Source organism: Hyperolius riggenbachi, chromosome 5, assembly GCF_040937935.1.
Source record: "Hyperolius riggenbachi isolate aHypRig1 chromosome 5, aHypRig1.pri, whole genome shotgun sequence".
In the NCBI taxonomy this organism is placed as follows: Eukaryota; Metazoa; Chordata; class Amphibia; order Anura; family Hyperoliidae; genus Hyperolius; species Hyperolius riggenbachi.
Genome location: NC_090650.1, coordinates 150,440,666 through 150,464,151, shown reverse-complemented (window position 1 = coordinate 150,464,151; position 23,486 = coordinate 150,440,666). Strand labels below are relative to the sequence as shown.

The window sequence follows — 23,486 nt, the reverse complement described above, 5'->3', positions numbered from 1 at the left end:
GAATTGTTTCCAAAGGAATTTTAGCCCATTCTTCAGTTAAAACACCATCCAGTTCTTTTAGAGACGATGGCGGCGGAAATCGACTTCTTACTTAAATCTCTAATAATGACCATAAATGCTCAATAATGTTGAGGTCTGGGGATTGTGGTGGCCAGATGAGATGCTCAACTTCATTAGAATGTTCCTCGTGCCATTCTTTAACAATTCTAGCTGTATGGATTGGGGCATTATCATCTTGAAAGATGGCATTCCCCTCCGGAAACAGTTCTTGAACCATAGAATGAACTTGGTCGCCCAAAATTCCTAAATAGTGTTGGCTGTTAATTCTCCCATGAAGGGAAATCATTGGCCCGGCGGATTTCCAAGAAATAGTACCAAAGATCATCACAGAACCCCCGTCATGTTTTACGGTTGAGAGAAGGCAGTCTGGATGAAATGCTTCTTTCAGCTGTCTCCAAACGTACACTCGGATGGAGGTCGGAAATAAGGTAAACAATGATTCGTCAGAGAAAATCACATTTTTCCACTGCTCGAGGGAGTTCTAGTGGTTTCTACACTACTCTAAACGCTTTAAAACATTTGTCTTTGAGAGCAGAGGTTTTTTAATTGCAGTACTTCCGTGGAATCCAGATTTGTGCAGCTCCTGACGAACAGTTTTTGTGGAAACTGAGTTCTGTAGGTGTTCATTCATCTTTGCAGTGATTTTAGGAGCCGTGGTCTTGTGAGCTTTTCTAACAATTCGATTTAGAGTCCGACTGTCTCTCCCAGACAAGTTCGACTTTGCTGAGGACATTTTTCCTTCTCTTTCAAAGGCAGTCATTACTTTTGAGACAGTACCTCTTGAAATGCCAAGCTTTCGGGCAGTTTGTGTTACAGTAGTGCCTGCCATACGAGCACCAACAATTTGGCCTCTTTGAAAGTCTGAGAGCTCTGCCATTTTTTATAAATTATAACCAACTTTGGTTTAAAGGGAACCAGAGATGATCTAAACAAAAGCTATTATACATACCTGGGGCTTCCTCCAGCCCCATACGCGCTGATCGATCCCACACCGCCATCCACTGCTGCCCGCATCTATGAGAACCGGCTCCCGTCGCTGACGTCATCGGAGCTGGGCTACGCAGGAGAAGTGCACCCTCTACGTATCTCTCCATACACTGCTGCAGAGATACGCAAAGAGCGCACCTCTGCTACGCTTAGACTGACTCCGACTGGCAGCAGAGCAGGGTCCCGGTTCTCGTAGTTGCGGGCAGCGCTGGATGGTGGCGTGGGATCGATCAGCGTGTATGGGGCTGGAGGAAGCCCCAGGTATGTATAGTAGCTTTTGTTTAGATCCTCTCTGGTTCTCTTTAAATATCTGTAAAAAACAATTATTTTAATTAAACATATCAAATAACAAAAATAATAAACCAAAAAAAATTAACATATATCAAGTATGTGTAAAACATGTTCAAAGATTATGACGCCAAAATGTTAGGTGTTTCCATTATTTTGTCCAACCCCTGTATATCTTGCAGATTGCAATGCAAACATCCATGGCAGACTGGTCAAAATACTGCCACACAGGTGCAATAAACAATAACTTATGGCTTGAAGGGGTTGCAGCAGTCTTTGGGAGTGGTTGGTTTTAGCACCAGGCTGAGGCTGCTGCCTTCCACATCCATGTCCACTGGAGGCCCTGCCCCTGGACTCTACAATGCGCTACCCCACCCTCTGCCTTCTTTGTTCCTCTGCCTCATCTGAACTATCATCAGAGACATTTGGAACAAAAACAGTGCTCACTTTCTCCTCTGACCCCAGGACCTCTACTGCTGCAACATCACAAACCACTGCAGATTGTGACAAATTTTGCCTGCCACCTGCCCCTCCCCTTCCTCACATGGGTCCTGTGACCAATGTGCAACTGGTGGGATGCTTCTGAGGTTGTCATATGCACCACCGCCATCTACCTACAGGTGGAAGGCCAGATAGAGAAAAATGTGCAGTAAGCACCTCCTCCTCCTGCAGATCCACCCTCTGCAGATCCTGCCCATCGGGCCCCGCTGGCAAGAAAAGTGAGAACACCCCACAGTGAAGAATGTCAAAATTGTGTCATTACTTTGTGTGCCCACCATTATTTTTCAGCATTGCCTTAACTCTGTGAATTCACTAAAGCTTTGCAGGTTGCCACATTCCTCTCCCACTCCTCCATGACAACATCACAAAGCTGGTGGATGTTAGAGACCTTGCACTCCTCTATCTACCACTGCCATTTAAGGATGTTCAACAGGTGGTCAATAGGGTTTAGGTCTGGAGACATGCTTGGCCAGTCCAGCGCCTTTGCCCTCAGTTTCTTTGGCAAGGTAGTGATTATCTTGAAGATGTGCTGGGGTCATTTTCATGTTGGAAAATTGTCCTGTAACCACGTTTCCAAAGGGAGGGGACCGTGCTCTGCTCCAGGATGTCACAGTACATTTTGGTATTCATGGTCCCCTTAATGAACTGCAGCTCCTTTAAATCATGATAATGGGTAGGATGGAGGCACCCAATGTGTGTTCTGTTTTAGTATTTTTTAAATAAAAAAATTATATAATAAAAAGAGAGGTAATTGCTTACCTCTCCAGAAAATATAGACACCAGTTCAACTGACCCTTTAGTTTAGGCTCAGGGTCAGGATTACTAAGTGCAGGATTAGACACTGGAGTTCCTTCAACTTGAATACTGCTTGCATTAACGTAATTGAGCAACTAGTTCACAGAGAATTTCTATTTGAGAACGCTCCCCGTTAGTGTCCATCTTGCAGATTTTTGGGGATTAGGCCTGTGATACTGTAAGGCTTGACAGGTTTCAGTCTCTATGCCCCAATCTATTACCGCATCTTTGAGCCCGGCCCACGTCTTCACCTATAGACAAGCCCCCCGTGTGAACAGAACAGGTCTTAATGTGCAAGGCATACAAACTGATATAAAGAGGAATAACTGTGCAGTCCGCTCCGGCCCACGTGGCGGTGATTGACAGCGCCGCTCACGCAGGCGCAGTACAGAGCGACCTCGAGGTGGCACTGACGTCATCGCCGGGGACCGGGTCGGAGCTCCAGCGAACGGCTGGCTGCAGAGCTGCGGCGAGGGACGTCCTGGGAGCTTGGAGCTGGAGGAAGCCCCCGGTAAGTAGCACTCATTGTGTAACATGTTGCCTGATGACTCCTTTAAAGAGGAACTTTAGCGTAAACAAACATACTGTCATTAAGTTACATTAGTTATGTTAATTGAAATAGATAGGTAATATAATCTCTGATGCTGTGAAACTGTTAAAGGAACACCAAGCCTTTTCAGTTCTGCTGAGTAGATAACCGTAGTCAGGAGACAAGTAACGTGTCCTGTTCACACGGGGGCTTGTCTATAGGTGAAGACGTGGGCCCGGCTCAGAGATGCAGTAATAGATTGAGGCATAGAGACTGAGTAAGGACATAACCTGTCAAGCCTTACAAACCCAATGTGTACTCAGGGTGTCATTAATGGTTCATCTCCCTCATCATTGTGTGGCATTAAAATACAGGAGCAGCTTGCAACATCAGTGAACACAGTCCATTACACTTCTGCATATGAGATTTAATATTGTTACATGCTACAAGGGCCAGGTAAGAATGTTTAGGCATCTCCTGAAGCCTGTCTTTAACTTATAGTTCCCAAACTTACATAAGCAATTTCTGTTTATTTTACATTAGGGTCAGGTTTTATTTTATTTTTGTGCCTTGTATTTACCAGGACAAATAAGAGTTGGAATATCTGTAATTATAGGTGCACATTACAATATGTGGATCTTATGTGGCTGTTCACGGAACGATCCGATAGTTCTCACCACTGTCTGTAGCATACTATCTATGACATATCTGACTTTGGTCTGGTGTCCACAAACGTTGTGCAGGATGGTACTTTGTGGTGTTCAGTCACTGCAACAGACACAATAGACATGTCAGAACATAACATAATTGGATCCTATGCTTAATATAGGACCCAATGACATGTACTTTAGTCTGTTGTCCGTTCCAGGAAACTGACTGATTTGAAGCTAGGTGTGAACCTAGCCTAAACCTTTATTGCTGTGTCTGCGATGCATGTTCTCAGCATTGCATGTCAATTTTTAAAGCGCACCTAAGTGAGAAGAATATGGAGGCTGACTTTTTTTTCATAATTTTAAACAATGCAAATGTTCTGGCTGTCCTGTTGATGGTCTGTCTCTAATACTTTTAACCACAGACCCTAAATAAGCATGCAGATCAGGTGCTCTGACTGAAGTCTGACTGGAGCTGCATTTCAGGTGTGTGATTCAGACACTACTGATGCCAGAAAGATCCACAGGATGCCAGGCAACTGGTATTATTTAAAAGAAAATAAACATGGCAGCCTCTATATCTCCCACACTTTAAGTCACCTTTAAGGCTTTCCTGGAGCCTGGTTTTCCTGTAAATATAAGCCTGACCCTCCATTATGATGTAAAGCATTACTATGCCAAAATGGTACTTCACCAATATGCTCAGCTCTGTATTGACAACATTTTAAAAACTCCTGTGAATACTTAAACAGGGCATATTCTCAAAGCAGTCCTGTTGATTAATGTAGTAAGCATCACATGTAGAACTGAACATTTAAAGCTCAAAAACTAATTTTGTATCTCTGCTTGCTTGCAGTCATGCACCTCCACATAGGCTTACATCCTCTATAGCCAAGCTAGTTTCCTTTTGGCAGATTGATGCCTTACTTTTTTATTTTTTAATAAACCAGTGTTTTATCTATGCAGCTGGTCCAGCAGGGGAAGCTCTCCTGAACACTAATTCATTACAAGATACAATTATGTATTTCATAACTTTATTTTCACTTCAGGTTTTATTTTCATTTCAGGTTTACTGTAAGTTTATTTTGGGGCATTAGAAAATCTCATACATATCACTAATTGTAAAATGTTTTGCGGTTAAATATTGCTTCATCTGTCTTATCAACAGAATTGGGTTTAAATATAAGGCAGCGCCATCTTTAAAGGGAATTTCTAATGTAAGTGGAAATTATACTCACGAAAATGCCCAATCCCCAATGAAAAGTACCCAATGAAAATTACCTTGCCCAACATTGTCCTGGTAAAGTTCAGCACCCCAGCTTAACAAATGGCTGGGCCCCCTTCAGCGGCATTCTCAATCTAGTCATGGGATCTGTATTAAACATACAGTGTGACATAACTCTGTCTGAAGTTGGGTGTACACACAATTTGCTATGTGCATGAGAGTGTCATACATGTGATCTATCCTCAGGGAAGCTGGTTCAGAGCTGCAGCTGGACAGTTGCCCAGTCAATAGGTACATTGGCCACTGAACTTTACCAGGACATTGGCCACTGAACTTTACCAGGACATTGGCCACTGAACTTTACCAGGAAAGTGGTAAGAGGGTATTTTTATAAGTGAATTTTCAATTTAAAGCCTGTATACATGATTGTTTAAGGTGCTCTTTCAGAGTGTGCATAGATGAGGGTGGTCTCTGGTTATCAAATGAGATAGGCACTGTAGGTCCGTTCTTAGCCTGAATCCATTTTTTTTGTCCTACTTGTTCTCCTGTGCCTCTTTTGTCCCCCTCTGTGTCACCTCAGTTTGTGCCTCTTTTGTCCCCCTCTGTGTCACCACATGTCCCCCTGTCTCCTCTCTGTTCTCCCTGTGCCTCACCTGTCCCCCTGTGTCAGCTCTTGTCCCCCTGTCCTGTCCTAGCCAGGTATAGGTGCCCCCCATACAGGTATAAAGGGTTTGGGTCCCCCCAGTATAGGTAGCCAGGCATAGGTGTCCCCAGCATAGGTATACAGGCATAGGTGTCCCCAGTATAGGTATCCAGGCATAGGTGCCCCCAATATAGGTAAGCCTGGTACAGGTGCTCCAAGTATAGGTAGCAAGATATAGGTGCCCCAGTATTGGTAGCCCAGTACAGGTGGTGCCCTAGTATAGGTTAACCAGGTATAGGTGCCACAGTATAGGTAGCGAGCTATAGGTACCCCAGTATAGGTAGCCAGGTACAGGTGGCGCCCCAGTATAGGTTACCCAGACATAGGATGCCAATGGAGAATTACATAACCCCGTTCCAGCGCCGACTCCTCTAGCCACACTCTCCTCCTCTCGCCGCCTTGCCATGTCCTACCACCATTGTTACTTCCGGCGGCACCTCTGACCTCATGGGGCACCGCCGGGGTAACCATGTAGAAAGTATGTGAACCTGGAGAAGTGGCGACAGAAGTAGAGAGCAACAACAGGAGGAAAGACGGGCAAAAGGAGTCTGTGCTGGAACAGGGTTATGTAAGTTATTGGGGCCCCGTGGCAGCACAGAGGCCACCAGCAAAAAAGCGAGGCCCTCCTCTAAAGTGAGGTCCAAAGCAGGGGCGTGCCTCGCTTGTGCGCTGGCGGTGTCCATGCGAACAATGTGTCTGTATCATGACAGGCTACAGGAAATTATCAAGAACTTCTGTTTTGGATGACCATTATTGCAAATGTACAGGGCTTTATAGCAGAATTTCAATAACTGGAACAATCTGTGGTTTGCATACAGGATGTGACTTAAAGAGAACCTGAACTGAAAATAAAAAGTCAAAATAACCATACACAGGTCATACTTACCTCCTGTGTTGTCTACTCCTCAATCTCTTTCTCCTCTTCTGCGTCCCATTTGTCCACTGTGATCAATGAAATTCTCCGTCCTCCATTTTAAAAATGCCCATTACCCCATAACAGCTTCCTGGTCAGCACACTGTTAAACTGTAATATCACCCACTTGAGCCATAGGGAAACATGGACATTACCTTGCACATTCAGTTGTAACTGACAGCTGCTGATATATAACTGACAGCAACTAGTATATTTTAGTTCCGACAAAATATTGTCAGAACTGGAAGGGATCACTATAAGAAGAAAATGGTGAGCTTCTGAGAGGAAGTGACTGTGAGGTTAGTATGGGATATTCATTTGCAGCTATGTCATGTGTTTATTTTACATAATTTTACTCAGTTCAGGTTCCCTTTAATGTGGATATGGTAAATTATAATATAAATAAACAAACAAATACATTTTTACCTTTTTATATCAGTAGTTTTGGTTTAGTAAAGACACCATAACACACAAATAGGTATAAAGTTTTATTAACGTAATAATTTTTTTTATCCTTTTAAGTTTTTGTTACAAAAAAAGCTAAGTGGTTCTGACAGCAAAAGTACATTTACTGTGTACATAATGCTACAGATCCTTCAGGCTGGTCCTAGACTTAACAGGTTTCCACCCCCTTCTGTTGCAGGTCTGTACTATGACTAGCAGCCCTGTAAAGTCATTCCTCTATCTCTAGCATATTTTAAGCTATTTACACAATAACAAAAAAAGATTACACTTGGCAATAAAAAAATGTAAAAAAGTGACAAAACTACTTGCTTCTATATTACAGTTTTGTAGAATGTGCCATACAAACCCATCCTGCAATTTCACAAATTAAACTGTCATGAAAAATGATGTAACAAGTGTCAAACATAAAAAAAGTGGCAAGCTACCTGCTGAATCTGAACAATTGTGGTAGATGATTATGGTTTGGCAATATTCTTGGTCCCCGATTTAAGAATAAACATAAAATAAGGCACATACATTTCAATAAAGTACCGAAACACTGATATGTAATGTATAAAACTACAGACATAGTACAACAAAAAAAAGTGAGAAGTAGTACCGTCTTAAGAATTAAAACCATGCTTCTTTGGAAAATTATGTCTGCAGTGCTACATAAAATCAAGTACTGAACTGTTATGTCATAAACAAAGAGTACCATACACTTTTAAGGTAACAATAACAATTATAAAAAATTACAAGTGGATAGTTCCCTTTCTACAAACAGATTGCCTTTTTACATCAAGTCATAAGCAAAAAAAAAATGTCAGTGTAAATATAGGTCTGTCCTACAATATATGATGTATAAGTTTTGCAGGGACTAAATAAGTAACGACTGGCCTGTTTTAACATCTGGCATGGTACGTAATGATTGCCTTTGCTACGATGTCCATTATTAAATGGCAAACCTCTTAATTTTTAAGGTAAACACAAGCAGAAAAATATTTCTTTCACGTAAATAATACAAAGTTAATTTTAATGAACTTTTCATAAACCGTTTTCTCTTTTGTAATCTAGGCATGAGTCTCAGCACCATATAGAGTGGTAGGTGGAAGATACATACTCCACTGATGCATAATTATCATAGTATTGTACATCAATAAAATGGTAGATGGCTGAAGTGAACAGGGCAGTCACAAGTTGTGATAACTTAGTTAAAATGGCAATAGAGTTCTCCAATACAATACTTTTATACAAGATCGGCCACTTAAATGATTAAACATAACAACTAAACAGAATTAAGACTTTTTAACATGTCAAACATGCACATACATCACTCTATTACAATGCTTTATACATAGAAAAAAGCAAACAGACCCATTCCGCAAGAAAAACTAAGACATGGTTTTGAGTTGACAATACTGATCCAAAACTGAAATGGAAGACTATTTCTCCCTACAACACTTTAGGGTAGAGTCTTTATTCCATAATGGAACATACTTGGAATGTATCCCGTTTAACTGGGATAAAAATTGCTAAAATACGTACACATATAAAACGAGTTGTTTTCTCGTTTATGTATAGTTCAGTTCAGTCCTCGGATTTATTGCATAACAGCAAGAAATTTGCTTTCTTCTGCTAGTGAGGTTAGCAAAGAGCTCATGTCCCCAATTGCCATGTTTGTGGTGCTCACTGGCATGGCTGGGAATGTAAGAGACGCTCGAGGAGTGGTAAGACGTGATGAATTACGTGACAGGTTCTGGAAGATGCTCGGACTGAGAGCCCCTGATATTAGGCTGGCATGATCCCCATCATCAATGATGGCATCAAAATCAATCTGCACCCCATCTAAACTGCTGCCATCAATATGATTTACTGTGCTTGTAACTTGGTTGACACCTGGAGAAAGAAGCTCAGAGGAATTGGAATTATTGTCTTCCATTAGACAGTTTCCTTCTGCTGTAGACAGAGAGCCAGATTTAATTTGCTGCTGAGGATATCCCATTGTCTGGTCATACAACTGACCTGAGTAGCTCTGTGTGTTTGCACAGTGTTGTTGTGATGGCATTTCTACCTTAACACCATTCACTTTGTAAATGTGTTGGCTGTTGTCATTCACTTGATCCTGGAGATATAATACTTTACTTTGCAAATTTTGCCTGCCATCCACACCTGTATTAGAGCCGGGCTGGTAATTTTTGGGCTGTGGGAATATCTGATTACCACTGTGTTGAGTTGCTGATGTGAAATTCTGGGCAGTTTCAATACTGTGACTGTTTTGACCTGAGAATGTCTGATTAGATCGAGTTACACCTAAGAAATTCATGCCATATATCATGTGTTCAGTTGCCAGCTGTTGCATATATTCCTGATTTAGAAGGTTCTGATTCTGTATTACTGGAGCTGAATCAGTTGATGGTTCATTATAGTGTATAGATGGTGCAAAGTTCTGTAGTCCATTGTTCATTTGGTTGTTGCTTGTACACTTCTGCCCTCTGGTTGCTGGACTGCCCGAATTCACTAGCACTGGGTACTGCTGGTCTTTGACAGCCAGGGAACTTGTGAACAGATTATAATTATATGGAATCTGGGGGTTGTTTTGTACATTATGATAGCCTCTTTGGTGTGATCCATTTTTTGACAAGTTTTGTTGCTGAACCACCATATTATTGTATAGACCAAAAGGTCGGGTGTGCTGTGTGGCAAAACGCTGACCATATTTTACCCTAGCAGGAGACTGATCTGCACTGCCTGAGCTGACTTCATTCCACTGTATAGGAAGATCATTTTTAGTATGTATCCGGTCTTCCTGTTCTACACTTTGGATTGGTTGATTCAAGGAACCATTAGTCATGTTAGACTGGTCATAATTATTTCTTGATGAAGCTGTGTTGCTTTGTGGTGTGTCTGATTCATTTTTCTGTGAGTTTTCATACAAACTTTGGTTTTGTGAATTAAGGTACTGCACCATATCATCTGGTAAGAAGTCCTCATCATCTAGATTCCCTTCATTTTCCATGATCAAGGCCTCCAAGGCCACATTTTCACTTATGCTAGGAGGACATGGAGAATATGCACCACGGGTATAATTCTGTAGTGTCAAATTGCGTCGTTCACAGGGAGGAGTCACATCATGAGAACTGATGCTATTTAGACTGTTGAAGCGCAGAACTCTGCCAGTAGATAAATTAGAAGAGACCATTTTAATTGGGTCACTTGCTCGTCGCATAGCATTCCCATGTATGTCACTGGGAATCAAATGTCTTGTGCCAAAATTACTTACTCCACCATCACTACACCTCCTAGGAACATTATTTGAGGAAAGAGGAGATAATCTGCTGTCCCTTGTGTCTCCAAATAATGCCATTCTTGTCTTTAGACTCATCATGTCCATGTTAGGTAATGGTGTTGGTGGAGGGCCACCTGTAGCAGCAGCATATTTGGCTTTTAACCTGTATTGCTGTGCTGGGGTGAGGCTAAGGAGGCTGGGCAAACCATCACACTGACTTGCTTCACTTGACCTTCTTGATGCATCAGTGGAGATAGGATCATATGAATCTGCAACACTGATATTCTGAATCCTTCCTTCTGCTTGGGAAGCCTCACTAGACCTTCGACTTGAAAAGCATGGTGAAATTCCAGAAGATCTCCGACTGCTTAAGTATGCAGAGCTGATTGTACTGGTATTGCTGTCCCTCCTGTTTAAGATATTCAAAACTGTGAGGTCAGTGCTTGAGAAATCGTTTCTGTTAGGAAAAACAGCCGTTGATTCTCCCAAACTGATGTTGCTTCCCAGATGCAAACCTAAAATGATGCAAAAAAAGACCATTAATGTAGTTTCTCCAACCATCAGAACTATTTAATAACATTCAAAATAATCCATGCTTCCAAGAGTACTTGGTGCAGTATAATCATGGTACTAACAAAAGGGTATTTTATTGTTTCCTGTGCCTCCACTGAGAACATTTCCCCACACTCTTCCTATCCTAATGAGTGGCACAGAAAATGACATTTACTTCAGTGTTGTGTTCTAAGTGGACCTTCATATAAATCTAATTTTGCTAAAATGAAATGGCTTCCCATTGAAAATCATGTTTTTTCCTATTCACGCTCCATGTGGTGGCTCAGTAGTACAATGAAGTTGTAGCAAATACCCCTTATAGTAAACTTCAAGTGAGTATATCACTATATCATATGATTGTTTATTCATACAGGGGACCCGAGTTTACTATAGCCAGAGGTTAACGGTATCAAAGTTTTCTACAGTAGAAAACTCCACGTAACCTGGTCAAGTAGTTTACTAAATCAGAATTGATCAAACATAGTATATTTATACAGGCGCATTTGCCTGGACCTGGTGACAGAGTTTACTATAACAAGATTCTACTATATTATGAGGATCTACTGTACTCGTGCCTTGCAGTACCTTTCCTCCCGCATCCCAAAAACATACTGATTAGTTCATTATTTCCCCCCAAAACTGCCCTTAGACTATGATATAAAATTATGTGACATTAAACTGTGGCCATGGTATGGATGAGACTGATAAGAGGCAAGACCCTAACATCTTTTGTATAATTGTTTCTACGCACAATACAGCATCTTCAACACTTTCAATTTTAAAAAGCTCATGTATTTGAAACAACATGATTGATATGACATATTTAAAACCTGTGCAACTATAACCCCAATATTATGATTGCCTGTGACGTATTGTGACCTTTCCTGTCCCTGACTTAGGAGAAAGGAGGAGGCGAGGAGGAAGTTAAAGGGTAGATACAAGGTTAAGAACAGGAAGAATAGAATAGGGCTATTGTGGGTGGGATGGGTAGCTGTCAAGAAGAGCTCTCAGTTAGTGTAAAGCTTTGTACACTTGTACGAGGACTGTCACCCATTAGCATCAGGATTTGATCCCTCAGTGACAGTTCAGACTTTTGTACAGTCACGTTACAATCCTGGAAGCAAGCCACATATCTGTTACTATGCAGTGGTGAGGAGGGACAATGCAAGGTGCACAACGGAATGGCTTCCAGAAGGCAGAATGATTAGGAGAGCAATGCACTCGATGGACGCTTGGGCAGCGGACATTGCTAAATATCCGGCATTCTGGATATACAGGCGATGTCAAGGGGCTCCCACACATGTTAAGTTCTCACCCACGGTGATCTTTATTTGGACTTTACGCCAGAGTTTAATCCATCATGCATATGTTGCTTTATGCTGGGAATACACGTTTCGTTTTTGCCTTCGTTTTAGCCTTCGACTCGTTCAGTAAACGAATCGAGTGTTGAAAACGTATGTGAAAATAGTCATAATCTCATTATAGTTTCGATTAATAGACCCCAAAAACGAACGACTAGTGATCGAACATGTTTGATATTATCTCTCTTTATCCATCTAATCGAGCCATTGGTAGGCTTGATGGCTGTTCAGATCGATTATATGTTCGTTTATGTTAGTCCGTCCCTGTAAAAAGGGATTTTCCTTTCATTTCTTTGCAGCCTTCGATCATTGGAAAAACGAAACCATCAGAATCGAAAAAAAAAAACGAAACCGTGGGTGGTGATATTAACCGTACGTTCGATTATTTCGGGAACGAAAAGGACAAAAGGCACAATCGAAACGAAGGCTAAAACGAAGGCAAAAACGAAACGTGTATTCCCAGCATTAGGCATGGTAGAATGGAAAGGTTAGGCATAGGACAAAGGAAGGTAAAGTTAAGGCTAAGTGGGGCTTAGGAGAGGTTGAACAGAGTAGCACTTACTGCTACTGCTTACTCAATATTTTGCAGGCAAAATAAAATATGCACATCTTTAACCATCCTCTCTGCTTTATCTATAAGCTACTAGTGTCTTCCTCACTCATGTACGCTTTCCATGTTTGGCACCAAGACTTTTATCCATATGTTTTCTTGCTTTTTCTTAATTGCCTGTCTGGGAGTCACTCTCAATATGACTAATAAAGCATAAACAGAGAACCACAGTGTTTGTGGTTCCATGTACAGCACCAAGATTTCTATAAAGCTGCTTCCACTCTCTGGAACCTTCTCCCTTGTCCTAACAAGCATGCCCCTACCACTAAAATATTCAAACAAGCCCTCATAATTACCCTTAAAAAATGCTTACCAATTTTCCTATCTGCATTAAAGTGGACCTCAAGGAATTAAACTTTGCGTATATCATTAGCAGACAGCAGCATAGATGTTAATGAGATACATTTTTTTTCTGGCTTACATGCAAATTTAATTCAAATTGTATTACGTTTGGAATAGGGCAAGTCAAATTAACTACCTACCAATCTGAACTTGCCCAAATCCAAACTTAATATGTTTAAATAAAACCTGAATATAATGTACATTACATTCTCATGCAAGCTGGGAAATTTAGCAACTCACAGAAAATCTCTAGTTGTTAAGCTTATATTCTGCCATTTCCATAACCTTTTTATACTGAAAAAAACCTACTCTAGATGAGCTCTTCGCCACTTAAACATTGCTTGCAAGATAGTGCCTACCTATGCGCATGCTGGGAGATTTGCATTAGAGAGGCCTGCAGACATTTCTTCCCATTGTCTGTTGTTTGTAGTTCTGCAGCTGAACACGCTGCTTGTTTTGTTAAATAAATGTTTGTTAAATAAACTGAACATTCAACAAAGATGGAACCCTTAAAGAGGAACTCCAATGAAAATAATGTAATAAAAAAAGTGCTTCATTTTTACCATAATTATGTATAAATGATTTGGGAAGTGTTTGCTCATTGTAAAATCTTTCCTCTCCCAGATTCACATTCTGACATGTATTACATGGTGACATTTTTACTGTGGGCAGGTTATGTACCTGTTTCTAGCTGTTCTGGCCTTGCAGACAGTTGTAAACAGCCATTTCCTGTCTGTGAACATTGTTACATTGTGGCAGTTTGCCCAGAGTACCGTACGGTACCAGAGCCTCTTGTGGGAGGGGTTTCAGCACAAAATCAGTCATACAGCGCCCCCTGATGGTCTGTTTGTGAAAATCATTATATTTCTCATGTAAAAGGGGGTATCAGCTACTGATTGGGATAAAGTTAAATTCTTGGTCGGAGTTTCTCTTTAAACCCTTGAAAGAGTGAACGCCTTGATTGAATGGAGGAAAACATTTAAGGCCCGGTTCACTGTGAGCCAAACGGATCCGGTGAGCGGATCCGCTGAGCGGATCCGGTCTCCGCTTCACTGGATCCGGATGGCTCTGTGCATACTGCCAAATGGAAAGTGAAAACGGATCTGATCAATGATCGGATAAGTCTTCACTCAGTTTGCGGGCAAATACATGCCTAATTCTCTTTTGCAGCCAGCGGTAGAGGCTTCCTTCTTTCACTGTGACTACACAGCGCGTCATGTGACTAGTCACATGACGCGTCATGTAGTCACATGATGCGGAAGAGGACGGAAGTCTCTACCGCCAGCTTCAAAAGAGCATTAGGTGTGTATTTTACCCTCACTCACCCACCCGCCCGGCTGCTGCATCCTCCCTCAGCCTCCCGCTGCTCAGGTTCGTGTCCCCACATCCCTCTACCCTTGTGAAACAGTCTGTTTCTTCACTAGTGTGAAGAAACGTTCCGTTTTCCATTGCCCAATGCTGCACCATTTTTTGTCTGGTTCCATTCCGCTGGGCAGAACGGTAGGAAAAATTAGGGCCTGCAGCAATTTTTCGATCCGGGGACCGGAACGTGTGGAACATATCTGTACCAACAGACACATGTGAATGGTCCAATAAGTCAACATTGGATCCTTTCACATCCGTTCCGGTTGTACAGTATACGTTCCAGTTACGTTCCGCAAAAAAACGCAGATTTGAACCGGGCCTAAGTTGGAGGCTGTATAAGGGGAATAATATTACAAAGCTGGCAATCAAAATAGGACTTAAGATAAGAAAAAACATCTCTTTCCCTACCAATCAGTCATATGTATCCCATGAACTGGGTCATACATTTCCCACCACTTAAATCATAAGTTCCATTGGGCAATCCTTCAGGGCCCTTTTCCACTAGCGGCGTTTGCGATGCTGAATCGCAAAAACGCAAACCGCTAGCGATTTTACAATCGCTACGGTTTGCTTTTTAACATGGGAATCGCGGTAGGTCATTTCCACTACCGCGATTCGTTTTTGCGGGGAACGCGAACGCGCGGCGGAGCGATAATTGCCGCGATTTTGCTATGCAGTGCATAGCATAGCAAAATCGCGGCCGCAAACGTCGGGGGAATCGCCGGTTTTGCGATTCAGCAATCGCTAGCGTTCAGCGTGAACGCTAGCGATTGCAGGTGGAAAAGGGCCCTTACTCCTTTTTTACTATAATCCTTCGTTGTATGAACATTTGTAATTTTCCCTTTTTAAATTTTGTACTGTCTTTTACATTGGTGATTTATAAATGAGGTACAGACCAACCAGCAAGCTCATGGTGACCCAGAACTCATTGGAGTGTGTAAGGGACTACAATGGTCCTAAAAGCCCCCTTACTAAGATGTTAAGAAAAACAGTTTGCTTTCCTAAAACAGAAAGAATTTGCGATAATTCAGGTTGGAGTGAGCTTGAGATGTCTCCCAGAGCAACACTGCTGAATATATGCAAATTAACCATTGTACCCTTAGAAGCGAAACTCACCTCCAGAACCGCTGGAATGCAATGATGTGTCAGCTTGTTAATTTGTACAGAGCCATAATAATCCAACATGCATACAGACTGTTTCGGATTTTTTGATCCTCATCAGTGCATGGCATGGATTAATTTGGCTCTATGGAGTAGGGCTTGTAAATGAGTTCTGGGTCACCATGAGCTTGCTGGTTAGTCTGTACCTCTCGGATTTACAAGCCCTACTCCATAGAGCCAAATTAATCCATGCCATGCACTGATGAGGATCAAACAATCCGAAACAGTCTGTATGCATGTTGGATTACTATGGCTCTGTACAAATTAACAAGCTGACACATCATTGCATTCCAGCGGTTCTGGAGGTGTGTTTAGTTTCTAAGAGTACAATGGTTAATTTGCATATATTCAGCAGTGTTGCTCTGGGAGACATCTCAAGCTCACTCCAACCTGAATTATCGCAAATTCTTTCTGTTTTAGGAAAGCAAACTTTTTTTTTAGTGATTTATAAATAAAATTAATATATAATTCAGAAAATTATTCTGTTTTCATGAAAAATATGAAGACACTGTAGAATGACTTCAGATCTGCTTTTAGGCTACTTGCACACCAAGACGTTGCGTTAGGTGCTACGTTAAGGTCGCATAACGTGCACCTAATGCAACGTATAGTGGTGCGGGAGAGGACGGTAGAGTGAGCCGCGTTAGGCGGCTCTATCCGTATAAGGTCTCCCAGAGTGGCGCTGATTGGCCGGCGGGACCACGGGATGCGGAGCGAGACACTCCGCATCCCGTGGTCCCGCCGGCCAATCAGCGGCCGCCAGTGCAGTGAATATTAAGTAGCCATGTGCGCGGCTACTGTAGCTGCATCTCTCCGCCTCCTCTCCGCCCCCCACTGAGCATGTGCAAACAGTCTAACGCGGCTATAGCCGCTCTAACGCCGTAGCATGCTGCACTTTCCGAACAACGTGCAGCGTTACATGTAATGCAACGTGGGCTGTGTGAACAGCCCACTTGTGTTACATTGCTGTGCGTTGGGGGAGCGTTACAGGCGCACTAACGTGCGCCTGTAACGTCTTAGTGTGTAAGCAGCCTAAAGGGAACTTTATGTGACATATCACATGATGAGAAAGACATGTTTGTACAGTGCCAAGCACACAAATAAAAATGCTATGATGCTTGTCTTTATTCTCTGCCTGAAAGAGTGAATATTCAACTATTCAACTGGTTTTTCTATAGTATGAGACCCACTCAGACTATAGTGTCCCTAACTAAAAGGGAATTACAGCCATAAAATACTTTCCTGAGAGAGCACTGGGCTTCTGAGAGCAGGGGAAAGGTGAAAAAGGGCAAAAGATCATATATTATAGCACTTTGAGACACGGGACAAACTTTCTCATTAAGCTGAGATAAAACAATAAATCTACCTTTTAAATATGTAAACATAACATAAAACTGTGGGATATCTGAAAGTCAGTTTTAGAAGTAGAAGGATAGATACAATTGCTTATATCATCAGTTTATTTTCACTTAAGTTTCACATTAAGCAGAAGTCTTAAAAATGATTATCTTACCGTTTCCAGTGATTGGTGGCAGAGATGGTGCTTTGGAAAGTGGTACAGGGTGCAGTCTTGGAAGCATACCATTAATTTGCTTCATCCTTTCTACTTTCACTTGTTCCATCCATTTAGTTCCTGTCATTATCCTCCTGCCTTGTAAACCAAGTCCTGTGGTAGCTGTGGAAATGGTAGAGTCCATGATTGGGGTATCATCCAGGGTGCTGAGGTCTCCTACGCTATCTCCATCATTCAAAGTAAGCTCGATCCCAGTGTTGGTATAGTTGCTGATGGGGGACTGCTCGCTGCTGCATGAAGACTTACCACCAGGGCTTGGCTGAGATGTCTGTTGAAAATGAAAAATGAGATGTCACACTGTACTTTAACCAGAAACATTTAACATACTGTACATTCAAAAACTAACATATAGTAGAAGACGTAGTGAGTAGATTCTGACAACACGTCTACAAGAAATGATGGAGAATTTACATATGAATGGAAAATATATGAAAAAGAGACAAGAAAAATATATGCAATGCAGTTCTAATTTATCTTAATATATTATTTACAGATAACCACTTCAAAATGTATCCTCTTCAAAACTTCTTACCCTCTTCAAAGTAACTGCATGATCACCAATTAATTTATTAATATATTTAATATGTAGGTAGAAAAAACTAAGTCTTGTAAAAGTAATACCTTTATTGGCTAACAACCTAATTTATATGGCTAACATGGTACAGAAACGGTTTTGCTACTATTTACATATTTAAAAAACCACTAATTAGTGATACTATTGATATTGGTTTAGTGGTACATTGACCACAACTCCTTGACTGATATTTCGATTAAGGACAGGTTATTGTTTGTTTAGTTTAGTCAGTAACTAACTTATAGTAGAGCCATCATTTTTTTGTTCCTGTCGAGTTAAATAACATTTAGTATATATCCTATGCCTACACGCCGTCCTGCTTTCTATATCTAATAAGTACATTTTAAGGCTGTGTAATCTGCAGTGATGTCACACACATTTCCTGTGACAACAGTGATCTTAATAGAGAAATGGGAGGGGCCACATCTGAAAGCTCACAGCACTGAGCTATAATGTGATTAGAGCTGCTGGCTTGTAGTAGAATTCAAGGAGAAGCATGCAATTAACTTGATCGGGTGATAGATTTGTAAGTCTCGGATTTGTTGTTTACAGTTATGTGTCACTTTTGAAAGGAAATGGCAGACATAATCTTTATAATTTTGATATACCATATTTTTGGAATATAAGATGTAACGGATTATAAGACGCACCTAGGTTTAAAGGACAAAAAAAGGGGAAAACATTGTCTTGTAGATGTTCTCTCCCAATTATTGTGTCCCCCTTGTGCCCTCCTTTGTCCACTTGTGTCCTGTGTCCCCTTTGTGCCTTCTATGTGTCTTTCTGTGTCCCCATGTGTCTTCCTGTGTCCCCAATGTCTCCTCCTTTGTCTCCCATGTCTTCTCCTCTGTCCCCCTTGCATCCTCTTTTTCCCTTTGTCCTCCTCTGATCCTCCCGGGTTCTCCTTCTCTCCGCCCCTCTCCCGTGTCCTCCTCTGCTCGCCCTGAATAGATGAAAGTAGCGGTAGCACCTCTCACCTTATCCATCGGAACCCGCGGCGATCAGAGTCCTCTACTATCTTTCACTGATCCCCTAGTGTCGGATTCTGCTGGTCGTGTAATCTGCTTTCATCTATTTAGGGGGAGCAGAGGAGGACACGGGGGAGCAGAGGGCGACACGGGGCAAAACAGGGAGTCTCCGACACAGCGGTTTGTATCCTCGGCTGGTCATAAGTCAGGAACTCCCTGTATTTGGAAGATGATACCCCACACGATTCCCATTTTTGGAGGAGAAAAAGTGTGTCTTATATTCCGAAAAATACTGTAATCAATGTCAGCAATAAAATGTACTTGACATTTTTCTGTTTTTCCGCTTTAATAAAAATCACAAAATAATCACAACATGCAACATATTGCAATTGCAAACTAATTACAGACATACATGTGAAATATTTTAATCCCTCACCTTATTACCCACTGTCCTTAGTAAGGTTGAAAAAGACATTTAAGATCAGACAGAAGAGACATTAAATTAGTAACAATAAAGTTAAGGAAAACATTCATAGCATTAATGCAGTTTATTCTATTTTACATGCATTCCAGTTTTTAAAGCTAATTTGTTTCCACACTTTATCAGAAATTATGTTGTGAAGGTAATCTAGAAAGTAACGCCCGTTTTCTTTCATCTCCCACGCAAAGTATTATTTCTGTGTAATTTAACTTGCATCTGCCAAGTTAATCTCCTCTCCATACACTGCTTCTTACATGACTACAGAACACCAGGAACTGTTTCAGCAGCATTAAAGCAGGATTGTTACCATAAAAATCTAATTTCAACAGCAACTGGTCTGAGTGTATTTAGTGATGAAGATGCTTATCCTGCATTCAAAACTTTTTCTGCTATTATGATTTGGAGTTATCACATACCTTAAGAGCACTGGCCTTTTAAGTGCCATTGCCAAACAGTTGCATGCTGGGGTCTTTTTATCTATAATATATGCCTCCTCTTCCCTTTAGTTCCCCCTCCTTCTAATGACATAAGACAGTGCACTTCCTAGTATAGACCTCAGTGGGAATGTCTGAAGACTCTGGGAGGAGGGCGAGTAACGAATACACAATTAGCAAGATGAGAAAAATTGTGAGGAGTGAGGAAATGATATCATGAGGTCAAAGGTAACACAGATGGATACTGCCTAGAATAGGATGCTCTGCTTTTCCTTTATAAAATTCACAGGAATCATAACGTGGGCAGTGCAATACATTTCTTATGTAAGTAGAACTAGTATTTATCTACTTATACATTTCTTTTTTATATCTAGGTTAGCATGGGTGTCACTTGTTCTTTAACATGCTCCCCCTATCACCAATCCCTCCAACTCATAGGTGAAGAGTGTGATGCTACTACAATAAAAGGGATTTAAAACCTTGTAAAAACATATGATAAATGCTTAAATAATGGAGGTGTATATATGGAGAAAAAAAAACAGAAGATACAGTGGCCCCAATTCAATTCAATTTAATTTTTTATCTTGAAGAAAATCTGCAAAAACAAAACAAAAAAAGCCTCTGGGGGATACTTAGTGGGGGAAGCCTCTGGATCCTAATGAGGATCCCACGTCCTCCCAAGCCTCGGCGATTCAGTGCTGTAAGCCCCCGATTGTCGGCAAGTTAAATATTTACGTACAGCGATCCAGCGCAGTAGTAGCTCTCCCCTCTGGCGGAAATAGCCAAGCACGATCGGGTTCACTCTACTGCAAAGGCCACTTAAGCCTGCACAGTAGAGTGGACCCGATCAGGCTCGGCTATTTTTGCCAGAGCTTGAGCAGAGAGCCACTTCTGTGTCTGCACTGGAGCCGGGGAAGGTAAATACTGTAGGTGCCACTGCACCTGCACCACAGCCGACAGCCTTTGTCTCTGTGGTTTTGTGGGAGCCTGAGGTTTATGAGGATGGGGAAGCCTCATTAGGACCCAGAGCCTTCTCCCTCCCAAGGCAAGTATATTTTTCTTTTTTTATTACAGAGTCTCTAAGTTTTCTCCTAGGTGCTATTTTCACACTTGTTCAATACAATGACTTTTAAGCAGCCAACAAAGAGGAAAATACGCTACATAATTTTGACAGTACTTTTTCGCCTACCCTTTTCATAGTTTTTCAATTGCAGAGTGCTGAAATGTTATTTTAAATATCAGATGAAAAATTTTCTTCTAGGAGAAAACTTTGGAGCAATAGTAAATTAAATAGGGCATTCCGGCCAAACCTTTTTCCAGATAATAAGAAGCTTGTAAATTCGAGCTACTTATCACCTTGCCACCGCATGAGGATTACCGGTAAATCCTATTGCCAGTTTCAATCATGCAATGGCCGATCGTTATGAAGCATAATTCAGGTGAAAACCTGAGCAATGCTCTCATATCCCGGGTGATTGGGAGCCAGGATTTGCGCTGTGGTGCTGTCCTTGAGCACCATGGCAATGCTGCTTCGCTCCCCCAGAACATGCGCACGACTCACCGAACATCCACCGGCATTTTTTAATAAGGAGACCCTCAGAGCTGCCTGACCGTGTACCAACGGGGAGCCCCGGTGGGAGCTTCAAAGACGCTTTGCTGGGGCTCAGAGATAATTACAGGGGCAGTGGGTGTTCGGCGGCTGCAGGTAAATTGCCCAGGGGTGCCTACCTCAGCTGTGGGGGGGCTTCGGAAAGGATTGGCTGAAAGACAGGGAGCTCTTGGAGAGACCCCCAGATGCAGTTGCGAAGATGTGCATCAGCATGTTTAGACCAGCATGAAAACTGCAATTGGATAGGGTGTAAAGAACTCGCTTGCAGTTATATCGCCCAAGCAAGTTCTTTACCGCCGGAGGGGGGGGGGGGGGGAGGAGAGTGGTAAATGTAATTGCATTAGGCGATGCTCCCATTGTCTAATTTAAGAACTCACCAGCACTATGGCCCTTTGTGTCTAAAATTAAATATATACAGTACAGTCAAATGTTTCCTAATTGATTAAATGAAACAGCCTTTACTTTCTGCATGACTCCTGTACATCAACACAGGGGTGATATTAGCCTGGAAATATTGAAAAACTTCTTTACCAATGTTAGTAATGTATGTCTTACTAGTACTGATCTGATCTGAGCGCGCCCAGCCGGGCTGCAGCTCTCTTAAGCTGCTCCAGACCTTGTCTCAGATTTCTACACCTTTAAACCTATTTGTGCTGAAACTGGACTCAAAATACAGAGGAATTCCACCCACCACGACCAAGGCTACAACTACAACCAACCAGAACAATCGGATTACTTTGGATGGCAGAGATTTAAACTGGATTGAAATCCTCCATGAAGCTCACCTCTGCTGAACACACCAAGCCTTCTAACAGCTGACCTGAAACAAGACCTTCAACCTCTCTGGAAACTTGATTGCCTGTGATTGCCCTCACTCCACCCTGTGAGTAATCCTTTATACATTATCCAAGGCATATGCACCAAGTGACTATTTTCCACATTTATGTTATCATTTATCTTCTAAAACAAGGAACTTTACTTAAAATAAATCTATGATCCAACTCTGTGTAGGAATGAAAGGATTTTGCATAGACCCCCTTTGATCCCAGCAGGACTCCAGAAGTACAAGCTATCTGAACAAGTCTATTGTCTCTAATGTCAACATACAAATACTCATCAAAGGACCTTTTCTCTGCATGCCCTCCCAAGAATCAATTACAAATTAACACCTCTCTGGCTCTACTCTTAAAATCCTTTGGGATACTCAGGAAATGCAGAAGGGGGCGGAGAGGTAGTGGATCCAAGTATAAAAAACATATTTGCCCTCAGAAAAGCTTAATCACAGCTACACTCTGCAATGCCAGATCGATAAATAATAAGACTGCAACTATACATGACCTAATAGAGCTCTCTGATTTGACCTTTTTGACAGAGACCTGGCTTGGGAAGCATGCAGGCCCAACTCTTGAAGCAACCGTGCCGGCCAATTATTCAATCTTGCACTGTGAGAGACAAGTCGGCAAGGGTGGGGGGGTTGCCATATGCTTCAGATCCTCCTTGAACATAAGGCCCCTGCCCATAGGCCCCACTGAAACCTTTGAATGTATTGCAGCTCAACTGTCAGCAGAAGTAAACATCAACATATTGCTCATATACCGCCCCCCAAAAAATGGTCCAGCCTTTCTTAAGGAAATATCTGAACTCTTATCCTGCGTAACAGTGGAACACCCTAGATGGATCATCCTGGGAGACTTCAATGCATGGGTGGATGATCACGACTCCCAGCTAGGAAGTGAACTACTTCTCATAATGAATGAACTGGGTTTCTCTCAGGCTATCAACCTCCCCACCCATACGAAAGGGCACACCCTGGATCTTATATTTCATTCCGGACTTTTAATATCACACATGGATATAAACCCAGTGGTATGGTCAGACCACCACACCATCCACTTCTCTCTGACAGCACCAGCGATAAAACACAGAGGGAAAGAACTCATAAAATACCGTTCACTGAAAGATGTCTCACCCCAGCACGTTCAGAATATCCTCAACTTCGACGCATTAACCAATCATTGCGCAGACCCAGACTCCATGGTCCTGATTTACAACCATGCAGTGTCATCTGCCTATGACGC

The 23,486-nt window shown here is 41.9% G+C and overlaps 1 protein-coding gene across 2 annotated transcripts in view; it reads right to left on the bottom strand.

Annotated features, from left to right (window-relative positions):
- Positions 1-7,126: 7,126 nt before the first annotated feature.
- The window catches only part of GLI3 (GLI family zinc finger 3), a 425,689-nt gene continuing 409,329 nt past the window's right edge, over positions 7,127-23,486 (bottom strand). For both annotated transcript variants that reach the window (XM_068236373.1, XM_068236372.1), the window contains 2 exons: positions 17,286-17,613; positions 7,127-10,896 (listed from right to left, as the gene is read on the bottom strand). In XM_068236373.1, the coding sequence (XP_068092474.1) occupies positions 8,696-10,896; positions 17,286-17,613 (2,529 nt within the window). In that variant the 3' untranslated portion in view covers positions 7,127-8,695. The remainder of the gene's footprint in view (positions 10,897-17,285; positions 17,614-23,486) is intronic.